Genomic DNA, 19,352 nt, shown 5'->3' with positions numbered 1-19,352 from the left:
GGTTTTTGTGTTACAAGTGACTGGACTCCTGCCACTGTTACGCGGTCTATATTTGGGATATGGTAACCTTATCACTATAAGTTGACACTTCTCCTGTTTCTTTAGATTTCTCAAATGTAAAATTTTATTTAAAAAATATTGATTTCTGTGGCCCCTGTGTATAAGTTTGCGCAGTTTCGATAATCCATATTTTACCATGACCGGTTTATCCGGGTCACAAAATATGTGACATACGTAGCACATTTTGTGTTTACTGATGTCACTTCCACGTTGTCACTTCACAAACTTCACACCAATGGAGTTTATGTGTTGACATGGCGGATAAATCTGGACTTGAAGGGAACATCGAAATTCCACTCACTGAACCGACATCACAAAGTTTAAAGGAACGGTAAGAATACAACTAGCTAGTTACGTGTCCTATTACTGTTAGTAAACGCTGTGTTTGCATTTTAGCTAAGAACTAACCCCCATCCCCACCAACATACTCGAACACGCACTCACGCACTCACTCACACACTCTCTTCAATTTTATTATTTAGTTTAATTAAATCTTATCAGTGTCAACATAAGCACAGAACCGATAATATTTCCAGTTTCACCAAAAGTAGCAGGGAAATGTCTGTTGGAATCATTGATCATTTATGTTTGAGAATCTTGACATTCTTGTATCATGAGACTGAGAGTAAACAGACGATCTTTCCTTGCTGTATTTGCTTAAAATGTGATTTGTAAATTCATGCTCAGTTTGCGTGCCAAGAGGATTAACCTCGCATTGCCAGTTTGAAGCTAATCAGGATTACTCTGGGTTTTCTAATTAGACTACATTGACCAGTTACAAATTCTCAGTGATTGTTTCCCAAGCGATTGTTTCCCTAGAGATTGGCATCCAATAGGTATTAAACTTCGCATCCAGTAGCCATATTTCTCAGCAAAACTTGAAACACATGTACGTATGAAAGTTTTCACGTTGAACAGAAGGCTGCAAATTTATTGTAAGTAAACAAAAGTAGGGACTGGGAAGGGAAGGGGACATAGGTCATTTTGCACTTCAGAATAAGAAATATTGAAGTTTATTATTGATACAAGGGCAGTGGCCCATTCTAAATTCAGAAAATGGCTTATAATCCTGAAAATGACCTATTGTCAAAGTTCTCTATCCCAAACCCAGCAAAGGGCTGAGTTGGTTGTTCATGCAGCTTCCTTGAAATGAAATAATCGATAATGGACTACTTCCCCAAATGTATCTTGTTAGATCATTCAAACACTTAGATCTGCTCATGGTTCTGTTTTTGGAAAATGTAGAGTGTTTGTATGCATTCCAGTGAACAAATATTGTTGCTGTGACTAAACATGATGATGCTTATAGTGCTGATATAACAAAAGGAAGAAATGGACTCTTAACTTCAAAACTTGTTCCATTAACATGATATGAACAGTGACAGACAGCAGCAGTCTATGAAATTATCATGATTATATTAGTGGCTGTTTGACTCATCTTTCATATCATCTCAATGACAGGCCAAATACTCTGATGATTTAAGTAGCCATTTATTGTACTCTATGTGCAGAGGAGCCCTTATCAACCATGTCAACTGTCATTTTTTAGATATAAATATGAATTAGTATGAAGAGAAAAGATAGCATTCAATCAGTTTATAAATTTCTCGAATTATTTTGAGGTTTCTTTCAGAATGTAAAGTGTATGTCAATGTGTGATATTTACAAAAATACATGTGTGCAAATACCAAAGAGGGTTTTGGTCCATGTACAGTGTTCTTCGTCTTCCAGCATGATGTCTGTGTCTCTGTCCAACGCAACAGTCCGAGAATGGTTCACCAAGACAAGGGAGGGTGTCAAACCATGGGGGGAGTTCCTCAACACCTCAAAGTTTCGACTGCCAAAAACGATTGCACCAGTTCCCAAGAGAGTCATGAAGAACATCGAGACCTACCAAGGCAACTATTTGTTTGTCTTCATGGGCCTCGTCATCTTTTGTGTGTAAGTATCAGTTTGTCAAGCGCAGCATTAGAATTCTGGATGGAAATGTGCTCCCATTGCCTATACACTATATAGCAGCTGTCTGTAAATAATGGACTCTTGACCAGACAACCCATGAAGAACTGGGTTAGAATTGATCTTCAGTAACCTATGCTTGTCGTTTGAGGCAACTCTCAGGATCGGATGGTCAGGCTTGCTGACTTGGTTGACTCGTTATCGTATCCCTGTTGAGTAGATCAATGTTTGAGCTGTTGATCACGAGATTGTCAACCATATACCTGGAATATTGCTCAGTCTGACGTAAAACTAAACTCGCACACTTGACCAAACAGTCCAGTGTGTTGTATCATGAGCATGGACACATTCCAGTGGGTTTCAGGACACACTCAACAGGAAATCCTGACTTAAAATGTCATAAGAAAGAATGATGTGTCTCTTGTATCATATTTTTGTTTGTTTGTCAGAGGTTTGTATCTTGCAAGTGAGATGTCCCTTGAGACAATGAAGTCTATCTAATTGATCATCTTTTATCCTGCAGAGTAAATGCCATTTTGTTCAGTTTTAACCCTGCTCACTGAATCCTATTTCAGGCTGACGTCTCCCATGCTTTTGGTGGCTCTGGCTGCCTGCCTCGGAGCCTGCTATATCATCAGTCTTAAAAACGCTACACAGAAACTTGCTATACTTGGTAAGTACAAATGAAAGGGTCAAATTTCATGTATGTCAGATAAGGTGAGAAAAGTCATGAGTATCTTTTGCATTTTGAGACTGCTTGAATAATCATGATTTTGAGAACCATATTTACATAAAACAAAGAAAAAACATAAAACATTCACAATGCATGCTTAGCTATTGTTGACCCGATCACAGTTATAGACAAGTTGGTCATTTTCTGATTTTTGTTATAAGCCATAAGACGTCGTAGGAGCTTATGTCATCCCATCGTATGCATTCAAAATTACATCTTCATTTTGCATGTGTACATTGTATTGTCTCTTCTGAAAAGGGGATGATGGCGCAACCTGGTGGTTAAAGCATTCACTTGTCACCCCGAAGACTTGGGTTCGATTCCCCACATGGGCACAATGTGTGAGGCCCATTTCTGGTGTCTCCAACTCTGATATTGCTGGAATGTTGCTAGAAACAGTGTTAAGTGAACTCACTCACTCTTTTCTGAAAATATGCTACAACAAATGCCTGTCATAAGAGGCAACTAACGGGATTGGGTGTCAGACTCACTGACTTGGTTGACAATGTCATCGTATCCCAGTTGAGTAGATAGCTGGAACATTGCTAAGAACTGTGTTCAACAACAAACATCCTACCATCACCAGCATGTTGTTTGTATTCTTTTGTTTGTTATGAAGTTTTGAAATGTAGTTTGGACCATAAACTGAATAAACCTCTTCACATCATTAATGTGTGTATTTTCTTGTGCTGCAGGTCGGGAGGTGACAGTGGCCCAGCAGTACGCATGTGTTGGAGTGCTCTCCTTCCCCCTCTTCTGGCTGGCTGGGGCAGGGTCTGCAGTCTTCTGGGTCATAGGTCAGTATATCACCCTGCTGAATCTGTATTGTCAACATGGGCTGGATATTATCTTTGGGAGATGCTACAAACTGAAAGCTTGAAGCACTTAGTGAAATGGGAACCCAGGCCTGAACTATTTTTCCTTATCTTCTTCAAGTTAGCTTCAGAGACTTGTTCATGATGTCAATCACTGAACTGTCTGTTCCAAACACAATTATTTTCAGTACACCATCACATAGCTGGAAAACTGTATTGTTATACAAGTAAGCTAACAAACAAATCAAGAGACTTGGGGTTTTTTTATTAATTTTTTTACTGAAAGTTTGTGGAAACATCTATAAAGAAAGATCTTCCTGATTGTTCTTGAAAGCCAAAATCAATAGTCAGTGTGAGACTAACAATTAAAGGTCAGCACGTCTTTTATGATATGTGTTTATCATTCTTTCTAAAGAGACACTAGAATTTAATCACTGTTGAGACAGAAAGATTTGTAACCTCAACACAGTGGTAGCAATGCGACCTGTGAAGATCTTAGTAAGTTGTGCTAGTCGTAAGAGTTGTCTGGTCCAGATCTGATTATATACAGAATGTCATCATAGAGCTGAAAAAACAAAACAAAAAATGAGGCCGATATTATCAAGGAATTGTGATCCATCAGAGATTACAGAGTTGTTGCCAGGAGTCAACTTGTACAAAGTCACAAAACATCATTGTTGATCAGTAGGTTCGTCTTTTACCTGCTGATAATAATAATGGTTCTTAGGAGAGAATTGCTTTTAGAGTTTTGCTGTTACAATGCACACTGTTTTTCTCGGATTGCTGTATATGATGGACTGAACTAACATTCCCGACATAATCCTTCTTTATAGGAAATTTCTGTGTAACTCGGACTGCTGTCTAATTCACACTTTTTAGTCGGTTCCAAGCTGAATTGGACAGAGTGCACTTAACTTTTTAAGAATAAGATCCTCCATGACTGAATGGTTTGGTGCAGTCAGGCTCTTGATTAAATAAATTGTCAAAAATTAATTGTGTTATTGTGTTCCTTGATAATTCATGATTTCAGTGATAAAAGTTTTAATACTGTTATGCAATGGAATATGTGAAGTTCACAGAATCCAGGTGAAATAAGCCCCCTTGTTTGTGTAAATTTCAAAACATATTTCCCTTTCTTACTGTTATTTTGTTTCAAGAGTAATTTTTATGTGACTGTAAAAGTCTCAGTCTAATCAGTACTTAAAGTTGAACCAATTCCAAACTGTGGTTGCCATGGTGATTCTCTTTGCAGGTGCTTCCTTCTTTGTGATCATGCTGCACGCCACCTTGCATGTGACAGCTGAAGAGGCCGAGGCCTTTGACATCGAAATGGATGAGGTTCAAGTTGTCTGAGTTGTCTCCCTTGCACTAACTCGTTGTTTTACACTGGTACATACCTTACCTTCTGTTGCTGTACATCACATTTTGTAACCAGACCTCTCATGACAACACATCAAAGCTCATGTTATCCCACCTGTCATCAGGTTATACCACATCACATCGCATCAAATGTTACCCTACCTCTCATCTCATATCACATGATATGTTATCCCACCTCACAACACATCATATCTTATCCTGCCTCTCGTCACATCAGATGTCATCCTGCCTCTCATCACATCGTTATCCCACCTCACATCATGTTATGTTATTCAACTTCTCATCACATCATACGTTATCCTGTCCCTCATCACATCATGTTGTCCAACCTCCCATTGTGTCATGTTATCCTACCTCTCATCACATAATGTGTTATCCTACCTCTCATTACCTCATCCTACTTATTGTCACATTATCCCATATCACATCATTCGCTATGCTACCTCTCATCACATTGTATGTATCCCATCTCACATCACATCATGTTGTCCCTCCTCTCATCACATCCCACTTCTAATTGCATCAGGTTATCTTACATCCCATCCCATGACACCATGTTATCTCACATCAAATCAAATGTTGTTACGTAACGTTATATAGCACGTCTTTTTGACCACCCACAATCCACATTCCATCAAGTCACACATTATCACCACACCACACCACACCACACCACACCACACCACACCACACCACACCACACCACACCACACCACACCACACCACACCACACCACACCACACCACATAGTGTAGTGTTTGCTTGTAGTGATTTCTTGTTGTGTGAAGATTTTGGTATCAATAAAAACAATCAGTTTTTCTACACATTATCCTTGCATAACTTTCATGACGTATACTTTATCATGTTTATGTTGTTAACTTGCCATGCTTTGTTGTATGACTGGCTAATGCCTGTCTGTTTGCTGTCATTGATAGTGAAATTCTGCCTCCTGAAACATTAAATTCCATTAAGTCACTTATACCATATTGCTTGAGCGTTTTGTTTCTTACTTACATGAACATTCCATTACAATTAAATGAGAACCATTGGAACACTTGTAATATTTTGCTGAAACCATTATTTAAATGCATTTCCCTGATCTTCTCTAGTCTGTTGTTGCAATGTCTTCTTTGATGTATGGTGGTTTGTTAGCCAAGTGGTTCAGTCTCAGACACACATACTTCCTGAGGGTAGCCTAGTAGTTAAAGTGTTATCATGCCACAGACCCTTTAAGACTAGTTTGTACAATTTGGGAATTCAAGTATTACTCAATCACCAAAAGGATTTTGTTATTCAATATATAAAAATGCTCTTATTACTGAACCTTATACAAAAGTGCCCTTTCAAAGCAGAACATTTATGACAAAACTTGTTATCAATAGAAACAATGTGCTGGCAAAATATTTTGAAAGAAAAACGACTTGGCAATCTTTTTAGTGAAGCTATATGTGACAAAGTCCATTTTTACTAATATGTCCATCATCTGTTGAATAACAAAAATCACTTTTATCAAAATATTTCTCTGTGTGTCCCTCAATCTGTTACTGTATTTTCCTCATGAAATGTGATTATGAACCACTCATCCTCAAATTATCCAAATATAAATGACACTGTGCCTCTTCTAATGATACCTTGTGAACATTCTATTTATGTTTAATACACCTGTATGTTCAATATATCACTTTTTGTGTTTTCTGAGAATAAAATTCTGTTCTTTCTGTTAGTATACACAGTAGTGACTCTAGGTCGTCTCATTAATTAAATAGGGGTGGACAGCATTGTTAAGCTAATTAATGTACTCACTGAGTCTGTCTTATGGGAGGTGTGTCTCTTGGGAGTGAACCCCAAAGACCTGGGTTCAATTCAACACATGGGGACAGTGTATGAGGCTCATTTCTGGTGTCCCCTGCTGTGATATTGCTGGAATATTGATGAAAATTGTGGGAACCTTACTTTCTCACTCGTTCACTCATATTTCACATTGCTGTCCTTTCCCTATGATAAAGTATAGAGCAGTTGCAAAAATGACAAAGAACAATTCACAAGTTTGGGCTCTGCCTGGATAAAAGTTGTTGAATTATTTATAGTTTGGAAGTCTGTGATTTGTTGGCTTTCATTCATACTTGAACATTGGACCCGTGAAGGTCCCGGGGTAGAATAGGCCTTCAGCAACCCATGCTTGCCATAAAAGGTGACTATGCTTGTCGTAAGAGGCGACTAACGGGATCGGGTGGTCAGACTAGCTGACTTGGTTGACACATGTCATCGGTTCCCAATTGCGCAGATCGATGCTCATGTTGTTGATCACTGGATTGTCTGGTCCAGACTCGATTATTTACAGACCGTCGCCATATAGCTGGAATATTGCTAAGTGCGACGTAAAACTAAACTCACTCACTCACTCACTTGAACATTCTTGTTGCAGGTTTCCATAGCAACATGAGGGGAATCTCCAGGATCTTTAACAGTTGAGCATGAACAGCAGTAACACAATTTGTGTTACAAAGCTCCAGAAACATGTTTCTTCTCAACCTGTGTCAAGACTTTCTCTATGCAGTCAGAAGACTATAGCTCACTGAAGTGACAGTGATATCACAATGTGTCGTCTTTTGTGTCTCATCCAGCTCATCCTTTGTGCTGAAATGTGTTGGCTGCAGACATTCATCTTCATCAGCATTGTTTTGTCAAATTAATCAGCCAGGGATCAGGAGCATGTTCAATTGTGTGTGGTCACATTCTATTAAAGACATATTGGATATGTGTCAAAGTTGTTGTGAAAGTAAAATTTTAATCCATGTGCATGCCCTCTTTATTTTTCAGCTTTCGAATAGTGACCTACTTTTTTCATGTTTGTTCTATTTAGTCAGCATTATTTTGTCAGTTGGTTTATCTAGGACAAATATCTACATGCTAAAAAGTATTTGACAATATTTTATTAGGACAGATTGTGAATTTGTGGTTAAGTGTAAATTTGACAAAAGCTTCAGTACCAGACAATGCTCAATCTCAATTATCTCTCTAATTATGTGTGAAACACATGAATGTATTAGTGTTATGAAGTAAGTATTGATTTTCATGACTTTAGAGTGTGCAAGTATTATTATTTTATCCTTCAAATCTGTACATTGACTGGGTATTTTTTATTGCCACACTTCAAAAAACTGACATAGCACTAGGACTACACTTAGTGTATGTTCTAATATGGGAGTTGAAGTCAACTAAATGCTCAGGTTGCTTTGGGGAATATGACACTTTGTTAGTCACTGCTGCAGGTGTATGTTGCGTGAAATGTATTTCACTCTATGGTGTTTGTAGCTGGTGTGTATTTTATATATAGAAGAACGGGGTGTCACAAGAGGACTGCTCTTGGAGTTTAGTAATGATGGTCAGTGGTTCGTTGAAGATAGTTGCATTGTGGAAAATTCTAAGGGAGATAATTTACCAAAGGGAGGTAACAACACATTGAACAGGGCTGTAGACATGTTTGGGGTGCTGCAATTACTGGGCAATATTATTTGTTAGATGAAAATACTTTTATCGATTTATGTAATACATTAGACCTAGACTGTTTGGTTTTACTTTTTAAGAGCCTATGAACAAAGGAAACCAAAATTTAAGTTCTTTTGTTTTCAAATCGGATAACATATTTGTCACCAAAAGCAGTCTATTTTCAATTTTTGTTTTGTCATTTAATTATTCGGATTTTCTTTATGCTTTTGATACTGTGAAACCTGGAGTCATCAGTAGAACAGTAGACAGTGGCTTAGTGGCATCATGGCTGAAAACATAACAGCTTTATCATCAGATGGGATGGAGTGTCAAACAGCTGACGAATTTTAAAAAAAAACATTATAAATAGTTTCCATGTGATTGTGTTAATGTATGCTGATCTCTGTTCAGTTTGTTCAACACTTCCCCCAAACCTATCTTGAATGAAAAGTTAATCGCTATAACGTTTGATTCTGAAAAAAAGCATTTGTCTTGTAATATCAATGTTTTTGTATAATTGGTTTTGGAGAATGACATGGTTTAAAATGGTACTGGTACACTATTACAGTTAGATAATGTTTTCATACATTACATGTGCTAAAGCATTGGGAACTATAGATCTTGTGGATGCCAGGTGGTCACTTCATTCATGGTGATGGAAAAATTAGAGAATAAAATATAACGAGATAGAATTATTCATTTTATTATCAAAGATTTTTGTTTTTTTACTTTATTTTAAGCACCTAACATCAGCAAAAACTGTAACATGGATGTTCTTATGGACCAGCCTTTTTTGAAAATGGCATTTATGCCTTTGACTCTTAAGCGTCTTAAAAACATTAATCCTTACCATGCCTATACTACTAAAGGTTTCATAAGGATAATCAGATTGTGTTTTAAGGAGGATGAAAACTAATGTGGAGTAGTATAGTCAAATGTCTGATCACAATGGCATCAGTGATGAGATTATTTTTGCAAGAATATGTGAAGTAAAACAACTACTTTATCAATGTTTTGTTTTGGAACAGTATGGGTATGTTCCAGTACAGTTGCTTGTAAATATTGTTATTCCACTCCGTGGAATGTGTATGTTTATTTCATCACCAAGCATATGTTGACAATGTGATAACTATTTTTGCTAGATGAGTCATTATCAGGGGTGAATAAATGTGTATTTGTGGTACTGGCTTTTCGGTTTTCTGTAATCTACTCACAGAAGGGGCAGTAGTTTACCTACCACTGCAAAAACCCAGGGTTTTTTTCCCCATGGGTACAATATTTGAATCCAGTTTATGGTGCTGGGCTGTGATATTGCTTAGATATCAGCACAAGGGGAGTAAAGCTCGCACACTTTTGAGACCATTTAGAGACAATAAAGACAGCCCTATCATAATATCAGATTATATATTGAAAGGCAAGGAAAAACTTGTAATATTGGAAATGGCATTCGCATTTTGACAGAGTATTTCAACCTTTTTATTAACACATACACCAGAAGTCAAGTTAGAGGAAAACATGATTGATGGCCTGTTGTGCCCAATAAAGTATTCTTTATAATTAAGGGATAGAAATGTTTTGGTTTATTATGTGGGAACAGAGGAGTTCACACAAACACAACAGTGAAATTGAGATGTGTGTGCATCATGCTTGCATTCAGGCATAAAAGCGGGGCGGTTGTTGTCATAATTGTTTGTAGAGATCAACGACAAGATGCCATTGGAGGTCTACACAGCAACATTTCTTTTGCCTTTCTGTATATACATATATATCTTTTAGGTAGACACACACACACACCCACGTTCGTGAACACAAACATACACACATACACTCCATTCCACATGCTCTCTTCCCACATTAGTAAACCTATTTCTAGCATCCCCAAAAGCAGCGCAACACTAAACTCACTCGACGCATGCTTTCTTGGAGATGAGAATCGCATGAAAACTGAAATTGTCAAAGATAGATCGAATGTTGCTGGCTGAAAACCAGTCACTTGTTAACGGTCTGACGCTTGTGTGGTCAGGCTGACTTACTTGTGCATGTCATCATATCCTAATTTCACAGATTGAAGTTCATGATGTCAGTCACTGGGTTGTCTGCCCAGATTTGATTATTTACAGACATCTTGAATATTGCTGAGTATGGTGCTAAACAACAACCAACCAAAATAAGCTTCAATTTTAATATTGTTGAATAGGATTGTGAGCAGGTACTGTCAGCTTCTTCAACGCATATGGACGTTGGCATTCAAGCATAACAACCATTCACATGACGACGGGCCAAGGGAAAGCTCTGAAATGTGAACTAGATCTATATACAATTAAGAAGACATCCATAATATTTTCTCTTATACTAGTTTTAAAAAAAATTTGTCAGATATTCCTGTATTGTCAAATTTATCCCAAAGTGTTTGTAATTAAATTGTCATCCTTCAGAAAGTGTGTGAAACAAACTTATTTAATTATTTTCTTTTAAATAGCATTAAAAGGCAACAGCAACACATGAATTGATTGAAACGTCATAAAATACACTAACACTTGCAGGCTACTTAGAGTGAATGCCCGCTAAACGACCAATGAAATTTGCCCTTACAACCGAGCACCTGTAGCCGCCATGTTTGTTCACTAAGGACGCTGTTCTGACATGAGTTCCAATTTGGCGGTGTGTTTGGTTTGATTCGGGTGAGAATGGCGAGGATTCTCGGAGTTGGAGAGGGTCTTTTCGCCCTGGCCTTCATCTGGACATTATGCATTTTACTCTGCCTTGTGTTTTCAAGGGCGCAAACAGCCATTTCGTGAGTATTTTTCGGCTCTCAACTTCGTAAACCCGTTTCTGTCTCAAAACTTTGACAATTAAAATTAACAATGCCGATAAAGTTAACTTTACACCTACACTGACACAAATAAGTTTTGTAAAACAGTTGGATGGTATAAAGTAAACATTAAACCACTCTGAGATGTTTTAAGTAAACAGCACTGAGATACTCTGGTATGTTTAGGATGTTGAAAAGAAAAGAACTACTGCGAAAAAACGTTTCTTACAGTTCGGCCCTTTTGAGTTTCTTGTGGCCCTTTTGATCTGTTCCCCATTGTGGTACCCATAAGAAGTTTGCAATGGAAAACGTTTGAATGAAAATCTGTGGGCTTGCAGTGAATTCGTAGACGTGGAAATCAAGTGGATTCGTAGACTGTTTGAACGGTGGATTCGTAGACGTTAGTAAATGATGTTAGTAAATGTTAGTTTGGTATTATTATTAATTATGACATTAGTGTAAACGAAAACTGTTTGAGTTTGGTGAAATAACACAATATATTAGGTAAGTATGATCGGTGTTTTTAAAAAAACCATGATGAACAGCATGCAAATAATATAATAATCTCTGAATTTTCTGAAATAAACACCAAAATACATAATAGGTAAGTATGATGAACATTCAACTACGGAACCAAGCCCAGAAGTAGCAGTGGAGAAGAAAGATATACCAACAAATAATTAACAACACACTTGAATATACACACAGTATTTCAAAAGCAAAACAACTCACTATTTCCTATTTAACATTCACAACCACAGAATTGATCAACATTCAACAATACAGACACAAGCCCAGAAGTAGCAGTGGTGGGTGGGTCACCGCCAAAGTAATTAACAAAACGCAATCAAAACAACTCACTAGTTCCTAATTAACCTTCACCACAACTAAGTGCTTCACTTTTATTACGCCACTGAACACAAAGTGACATTTCAGCTCTTCCAAGTTTCATATCGCTGAAAGAGAGCATAGCATTGTATCACTGTAAACAAAACAAAAAAATCTTCACAATACATAAGTCAAGTGGTTTATCAAAATTAATATGCTTGCAGAATAATATTATTCAATTATTTATATAAGTCTATGAAATCACCGTCTGCGAAACAGTCTCGGTTACGAAATCATTGCGTCTACGAACCAGTTCAGTCTACGAACACACGGTCTCCAAGGTCCGAAGGTCACAAAACTATTTAACATTTTTTATTACCAAATATTCTGTTTCTGAGAAAAGGCATTTCATTATCATTTGTATTGTTTGAAAGGCCTCTTGCAATATAGTGGTTTCTGAGTAATGCCATGAAATCCTACTTAGTATTGAGAAGGAAATGAACACTATATTTTACTATTTTAGTGAAGCAGGACCTGTTATAGTGATCTAAAGTTTAAAAAAATCATCTAATGCTTCAAAACACTGAGGGTGTGCGTTTGGTTTTACACTGTTTTTTAGCAATATTCCAACAATATTACCATCACAGTTGGGTGACACCAGAAATGGACTTCACACATTGTGTCCATGTGGGGCATCAAACCTGGGTCTTTGGCACAACAAGCGAACACATTAATCACTAGGCCCCCACTGTCTCTGAAACACCATGACTAGTAGTACTGCTTTGGAATCAGATATTTCTGGACTGTATTTAATTTTCTCTCCAGCAACATGGGCCCAGTAATGATCTTCATCGCAGGATTCCTGACAATAATTCTGGTGTTTATCCCCCGAGAACCACAGACCCCCTCAGTGGAGGAAGAGGTGAAGGTAGGTGATGCTGTCCAGCACCATATCTTTCAACATGTGGTGGCAGTTGGTCTGGTGGGCAGACCTAATGGGTGTGTGTGACCATTAATCCTATACAATTTACACATAAATTGAATACATTAGTTGTGGTCACTATAATTGATTATTTGTTAATGTTTAAGAGATTGTCTTTACTTTATATACTAGTTTGTTGTAAAGTAAATGCAATGCAAAATGGAACATATCCAAGGAATGCAGTCATGTAACTTGTGTTAATTTGAAGTGGGGCTTCCATGTCACTGGCAAGGCTATAACTTATGTACACATCATTTTTTGCAAGGTATTCCCTTTTTATAGACAATATGATTTAAATGTTTCAAGTTAAGCTATTACAGGATATGTCTATTATTATAATTCCTAGATATTACCCTTAATGCATTCATGAAAAAAATGTTCCTGTTTTGTATATGGCAGTGTATGAATATGCCAAATTCTCAACAAGACACAAGGGATGGTAACTTCAAAATGTTATCAGCCCAAACTGGATTTAACCAAACTCAGCAATCCAGAGAAAATTACTAAATTTTTAGTTACAAGTTACAACAATCCAAAGAAAATAACTACATTTTTAGTTACATTGAACAGTTTAATGAGCCTGAGACACGTATTTACTGCAGTACTCTGCACATCGAAAAATGTTGCAGATTTTAGGGCTGGGACGATTCGTTGATGCACCAGTACATCACGATACATTTAAGTTTGATGCAGCTATCGTATCATCTGCTGGTGTATCAATACTGTTAGTTACACAGTGTTTTGATAGGGTGTACGTGACTGTGAGACCCTTGAAACTTTCCTGAGGCGGAGCCTCAAGGGTCTTACAGTCCCGTACACTCTATCAAAACACTGTGTGATGAATTTATAACCTTTAAGATCTTTAATTTAGTTCAGCTAGACTCAAAACGTTTCCCAATGATACTTCCTGAATGGTTGTACAGGGAGATATCTCAGGATGGCTTAGTTTATCGTGGAAATTATCAAATTTGAGGTTTTTTGAAACGACAAGTGAAATGCAGTAACATTTTGTTCTTGGATACATTTATTTACACAAACAAATAAGAAATTTTGGCAACAATTTTAATTCTCTGTTTATACTCATAATTATATACATGAACTCTATAATTTACAGTGTACAGTTAGTACACTCTGGCAAATCTGCCGACATGGTTCCGTATGCTTTGGCTATCAACCAATCAGAATTGGACAAATTTATCTGAGATTGATGAAAAATGATACACAACTTTTTTCAAAAGAGTGTTATCTTAAACATGTTGATGTACTTATTTAGAGAAAAATACACATGTATGATTGAGGTATTTACTTGTTTATTACAGTAGTGTGTTATTGTTATACACAAATACCTTGAAATAAATTGTTTCAAATCTTAATACTGTGTTATTTTTTCAAGGTGTATGTATCATGATACATTGTATGTAAACATGGTAAAATATTGCAGTATGTATCATATCATGACATAGTGTATCGTCCAAGCCCTTGCTGGTTTAATGATAATATATGTCAGCACAGTGCTTTGAGCTTGCGATATAATAGTTCAATGTTCAAACAGTAATTTTGAAGTCCAAACAGTACCCTCAATTTGAAAAATAAATTTTAGGATGGTGAATTGACTCACATGTATGGAACACATGGTATTTAAATATTTTGCCAGGCTATCATTCTGACAAGCTGTAAATTTAAACTGTAAGTCAGAAATGTAGCCTGCCTTGGGCTGAGAGACGGGCCTTATTTCATACACTGGTCTAGTTTGTTGCTCAAAATATCTGTCATGGTGGGTCTGTTGAATATTTACTTCCCTACTTTGCTGTGAGTCATGAAACAAACATTCACACAAAAGTGATTCTTTGGCATAATTTTGCAGATAAATCTGCAGGATGTTCTGTCATGCATGCTCTGATGTTCTGACAAGTTTCAAACAGTATTTTACTTCCTTTTTATGAGAAATGAGAAGAATCAGTAGCTGATTGGTGTGCCTGCCGGTGAATTCTGGATAAAAATCAGAGTTACAATGTATCATCACATTGGCAATATTTCAGCCATGTTGTGATGAGAACTATTTAATTGTTATTGGTAGTAATTTATGTTAAAATATAAAAAAAAATGTCATCGAAGGACAGTAAAACTGACTAGATTATCACAATATCAAGAATTAAAACTAGTTTTGTATTCTCTAAAATAGAACTTCAGATTAAGGAAATACAAAAGGGGCATCTGGATCACCAACAACTGAAAGTAGACTACCACTCAAACTTGTCCAAGGACAAGTTCATTATCATCCTAAACAGATTGTGAGATCTAAATTTGCCTTTATGATTGGTGATGATGCAGCTTATCCTTCGTAATCCTTTTGTTCTCTGGTTTGACTGAGTACTAGTCCATCCCATATCACCCTTTACTGCATTCTCTTCCCACAGAGGTTACTTGTCATATCTTCCTACCTAACCTCTGTTCTGATACGACCCTTTCATGGTGCGAGTGTTCAAGACTCGTGATTGGAGGCAATCAGATTTAGTTGTGCAATCAGCGACCTAGTTTCAAAAGTGATCGTTCGCAAGATCTCGGTAATTTCCGGATGCATCGTAAACACTAGAACCTCTTCCCGAGCGCGATACTCAAATGTTTCTTCTAGACAGACTCAGTCCTGTCGTATTTGTTTCTCCACACTGCTTGCATTTGTCAAGTTGACTCTAGATCGATGTAATACATGTTCTGATTGGACAGAAAAGAAGGCACAGCTGTTTAGGACCAGGCATCTTAGTTGATACACACAGCGTGGCTGGCTGAGTCAGGAAGGCAGAGAGAGACAAGGCAGTGCGGTTGGACTGTACATTCCTGAGCCCTGATCTAGACCGCACATGCTTTATAAAACCTGCACTTGTGTTGCGGGTATTCCCTTTAGGCACTAATATACAATGGAATTTGGTCAAGGTTGTCACATACATCACTGCTATCTACTATTGTTTAAGAAATGTATGTATGTATTGGATTTAAGGGAGATAAATCTGCTGCCATTTTTTTCCTGGTAGGGGATTTTATGAGAACCGCGAAATATGGCTGCATTAGAACAGAGGTTAGGTAGGAAGATATGACAAGTAACCTCTGTGGGAAGAGAATGCCTTTACTGCCAAATTTGAGGTTTTGTTATATATGTTAGTAATAATGTACGCATGGTTTTCTACTGAACTTACTCAACTAAAATCCTAAGTACCCCAAAGTGTTGATTCATGAATAAGACAGAACAGATTGTACTTAGTTGTTCTACATTGTTCTACAATGTATAAAAAGCATTATAAGCTATACCACCCTAGGACTTAAACTTATCGTCAATCCCAGTGCACAATTGGCAGACCTCACTCTTTTCTTAGAGCTGGTAGATTTTCTTGTCCTAAGACACCACTGTAAGACAGGATTTGTCATCATTGTAGTGGTCAGGCTGTCAAAGACAAGTTCCATTTCTTAGTTAACTTAGTTTCCTTATTTTTATTTTTGTTTCAAAAAGCTAATATTTTACATTCAAACTTTGTTCAGTTATCAAACACTGAACAAGCCACATTCCTCTTTCAAAAATTGTTAATCCACTTTAGTTAGCCATAAGTATCAGCGTAAGATATAAACTTAATGACATATTCATCAAACATTTTTTTTTGTTAGTTCTTTTATATGTATAACACTCCTTTGATCTTTTATGTTTTAATCTTACATTTTATACATTGTATGCACATATTGTTGAGTGTGTCTTATTGGCCATCTGACCGTGTGTTAGTATATTCTTTCTTTGTTTCTTAACCACTACGATTTTAGTTGTTATGTAGTTGTGCCATGACATATGCTAAAGGTGCTGTGATATAGCTATTATGTTGCTTTGAGCATATGATGCAACAAACAAATCAAATTCACTGATACAGTCGGTTTAGTGTGCATTTGATGTTTCAGATTTACGACTACTCCATCATCTACAGGTCTGGTTTGATTGCTGTGTGTGCTCTATTTGTGCTGGTAGGACTGGCGATGTACCTCACATCACACGCCATGCAACCCATCTATGCCAAGCCCATCAGGAGACTCAGAGGATGATACACAGGCTTCAAAATTCATGCTGGCTGGCTAGCCTGTGACCACCTAGTTCTGCTGAGGAGTAAATCCAGTGTTGGACATCCTCATTTAGTGGAGGCATAGGATGACCATTATTGTATGAAGTTTGTTTCAGATTAAAGTTGAAAATAATAATTATACAAGGTACCAGGTAGGCATCACATAGGATGAGGAACATCCTAGATAATCTCCAGGCTATGTATTCCGATAAATCTCGACTATACCATGGAGGCTATGGCTATGGCTGTGGTCCAGCAATTTTATTACCTTCTTTTACTGACTCCGTATTCTCACAGTACCCAGTCAGCTAATCCCCCGTTACAACCTAGCTTGTCAGTGTTAACAAATTACTGTGGCACCACAAAGGTTTGTTTGCAGTCTGACTCAGATTTGGGGGAAATCATGCAGACAAATTGATAGGTGCGAGGCTTTGAAAAATATATGCGAGGACTCCTTCTACCTCTTTCAGAGACCTCCACATCATTTGTGTTGCCAAATTTAATTGGTGGGATAGTTTAAGAAGCAAAAGTGAATTGTGATAGGTACACTCAACGTCCCAACTTTGATACCTGATTAGATAAAAGCCAAGGGAGGTAATAAAATCATTTTGCCAAATCATAGATGCATCCAGCGTGTAGCGGAGATTTATTATAACGTATACCCTGAAGATTATCCAGGATGGACAAGGTGCAAAATTTGACAGTTTGTTGGTCACTGGAATGTCTGGTCCAGACTCGATTATTTGGCTTTACAGACTGCCGCCATATAGCTGGAATGCTGATGAATGTGACATAAAACATTTTCAGTGAGGAAAATCTAGATGACATATACAAATCTGATAACAAAGTTACATTTGCTTCCTCTGTCCAAGAGGTGATGGGGTAGCCTAATGGTTAAAGTGTCTGCTTGCAGTGTTGAATACCCGGATTTCATTTCCCACACGGGTGCAATGTTACATCTGCACTGCTTAGTAGCCATTGAGAGACTTATTGGAAACCCTTGGGTTTTTGTACTTTCATGTGATCCCTTATTTGTTCCTATGATTATATACGTCTTGTAGGCTCAGAAGTATCAGTCCATTATCACAGTACAATTGAGAAATAATGATTAGTGCAGAAACCACCAAATATTTGGCATAAACTACATACATAGTATCTATAAGTGTACATGTGTTTGAGCAATCAATGTTGTATATATGTAAATAAAATATTTATTTCTGTTTATATGTATCAATGCTTGTTTGGCAAGTGGCTCTTGGGAGTTAATTCCATGTGATCAACTTTGTTTGTGTTCTGCTTACTAAAGTGAGATTTCCTGTTTCATTGTTCATCACTTACTGTGGTGCCATGATGCTGATTGTTTGCTTCACCCACATGTTCATCTTTTTTATGATTTTTGGTTTAAATCAGATGTAGTTACCATGTAGTACTTACATGTTAATTTACTGCAGCATAAATAATTTTCCTGAATTTAATTTCTCTAACATCCAAGACAAATTTTACACATTTGTGAGGAATCATCTTACCTACAGTCACATAATTTTTTGCATACTTATAGTTGAAAGCCAACAATTGCCCTAGTGCTCTCCGATGCGCTCAGTCTCTCTGCTTATACCACAGAGAAGAGAGACGACCCTGTACATAGCTGGTTTGCGACCCCCACATGTCATGTGACCCCTTGACACGCCATTCCTTTTTTTAGAGATTGGCGACGACGGGCAATTTTGTCTCAGTCTCTAAAATTCGATCTCTACAGTTTCTCGGGGCCATCCTAGACACAGTTCTGTTCAGAATGACGAGACTCCAGTCTCTGATGACCCAGGCTCTGAACGGACCTCTGTCCCTCCGTCAGTGGCAGAAGCTACTGGATCTTCTGACGTCCGCACGAGACCTAACGGTCAGGGGGCAACACGCCGTCCGACCTCTTCAGGTCTTCCTGAACCATCACATTAGGCAGGTGCACTGCATTTCATTTCCTCAAATAAACTCCAACCGTGTCGCTTCTGCCATAGCGGGCTCGCAGAGGGTGACAACTAGAAAACTGTATGATTTCCAGTGGGAAGCGTTTGTTTCCTTTCGCGAGGGTCAGGGGCTTTGTGCTAATACTCCTTCCCTTCCCCAGATAGTGGACTATCTGGTCCACCTATGTACCGCAAGAGGCCCCAAGGCCTCTTCCATCAACACCAACCTGGCGGGCATCATG

The 19,352-nt window shown here is 37.7% G+C and overlaps 2 protein-coding genes across 3 annotated transcripts; both read left to right on the top strand.

The window, feature by feature from the left end:
* Positions 1–10: 10 nt before the first annotated feature.
* LOC137291868 (prenylated Rab acceptor protein 1-like) lies at positions 11–9,616 on the top strand. Of its 2 annotated transcripts, none has more exons than XM_067823422.1 (6): positions 11–391; positions 1,792–2,001; positions 2,592–2,689; positions 3,445–3,546; positions 4,817–4,953; positions 7,370–9,616. In XM_067823422.1, exons 1-5 carry the CDS (start codon positions 315–317, stop codon positions 4,915–4,917), a joined length of 588 nt encoding a protein of 195 aa, XP_067679523.1. In that variant the 5' UTR covers positions 11–314; the 3' UTR covers positions 4,918–4,953; positions 7,370–9,616. The 2 variants fall into 2 exon arrangements, with proteins under 2 accessions (XP_067679523.1, XP_067679515.1); XM_067823414.1 differs by having other exon boundaries at positions 250–391; positions 4,817–4,902.
* Positions 9,617–11,017: 1,401 nt separating this feature from the next.
* LOC137279200 (transmembrane protein 218-like) lies at positions 11,018–18,371 on the top strand. Its single transcript, XM_067811701.1, has 3 exons — positions 11,018–11,227; positions 12,899–13,001; positions 16,992–18,371. The coding sequence occupies exons 1-3, from the start codon at positions 11,121–11,123 to the stop codon at positions 17,130–17,132; spliced, it is 351 nt and encodes a 116-aa protein (XP_067667802.1). The 5' UTR covers positions 11,018–11,120; the 3' UTR covers positions 17,133–18,371.
* The last annotated feature ends 981 nt before the right edge of the window (positions 18,372–19,352 follow it).

This window comes from Haliotis asinina, chromosome 1, assembly GCF_037392515.1.
Source record: "Haliotis asinina isolate JCU_RB_2024 chromosome 1, JCU_Hal_asi_v2, whole genome shotgun sequence".
In the NCBI taxonomy this organism is placed as follows: Eukaryota; Metazoa; Mollusca; class Gastropoda; order Lepetellida; family Haliotidae; genus Haliotis; species Haliotis asinina.
Note: the sequence above shows the minus strand (reverse complement) of the source record. Positions and strands in the feature narration are given on the sequence as shown.

Excerpts from the sequence above, each read along its gene's own strand:
- LOC137291868 (XM_067823414.1), top strand. The coding sequence starts at position 315 with ATGGCGGATAAATCTGGACTTGAAGGGAACATCGAAATTCCACTCACT. Across the intron at positions 2,002-2,591 it reads GGCCTCGTCATCTTTTGTGT|GCTGACGTCTCCCATGCTTT; the intron begins GTAAGTATCAGT and ends ATCCTATTTCAG. Across the intron at positions 2,690-3,444 it reads ACAGAAACTTGCTATACTTG|GTCGGGAGGTGACAGTGGCC; the intron begins GTAAGTACAAAT and ends CTTGTGCTGCAG.
- LOC137279200 (XM_067811701.1), top strand. The coding sequence starts at position 11,121 with ATGGCGAGGATTCTCGGAGTTGGAGAGGGTCTTTTCGCCCTGGCCTTC. Across the intron at positions 11,228-12,898 it reads AGGGCGCAAACAGCCATTTC|CAACATGGGCCCAGTAATGA; the intron begins GTGAGTATTTTT and ends TTTTCTCTCCAG. Across the intron at positions 13,002-16,991 it reads CAGTGGAGGAAGAGGTGAAG|ATTTACGACTACTCCATCAT; the intron begins GTAGGTGATGCT and ends TTGATGTTTCAG.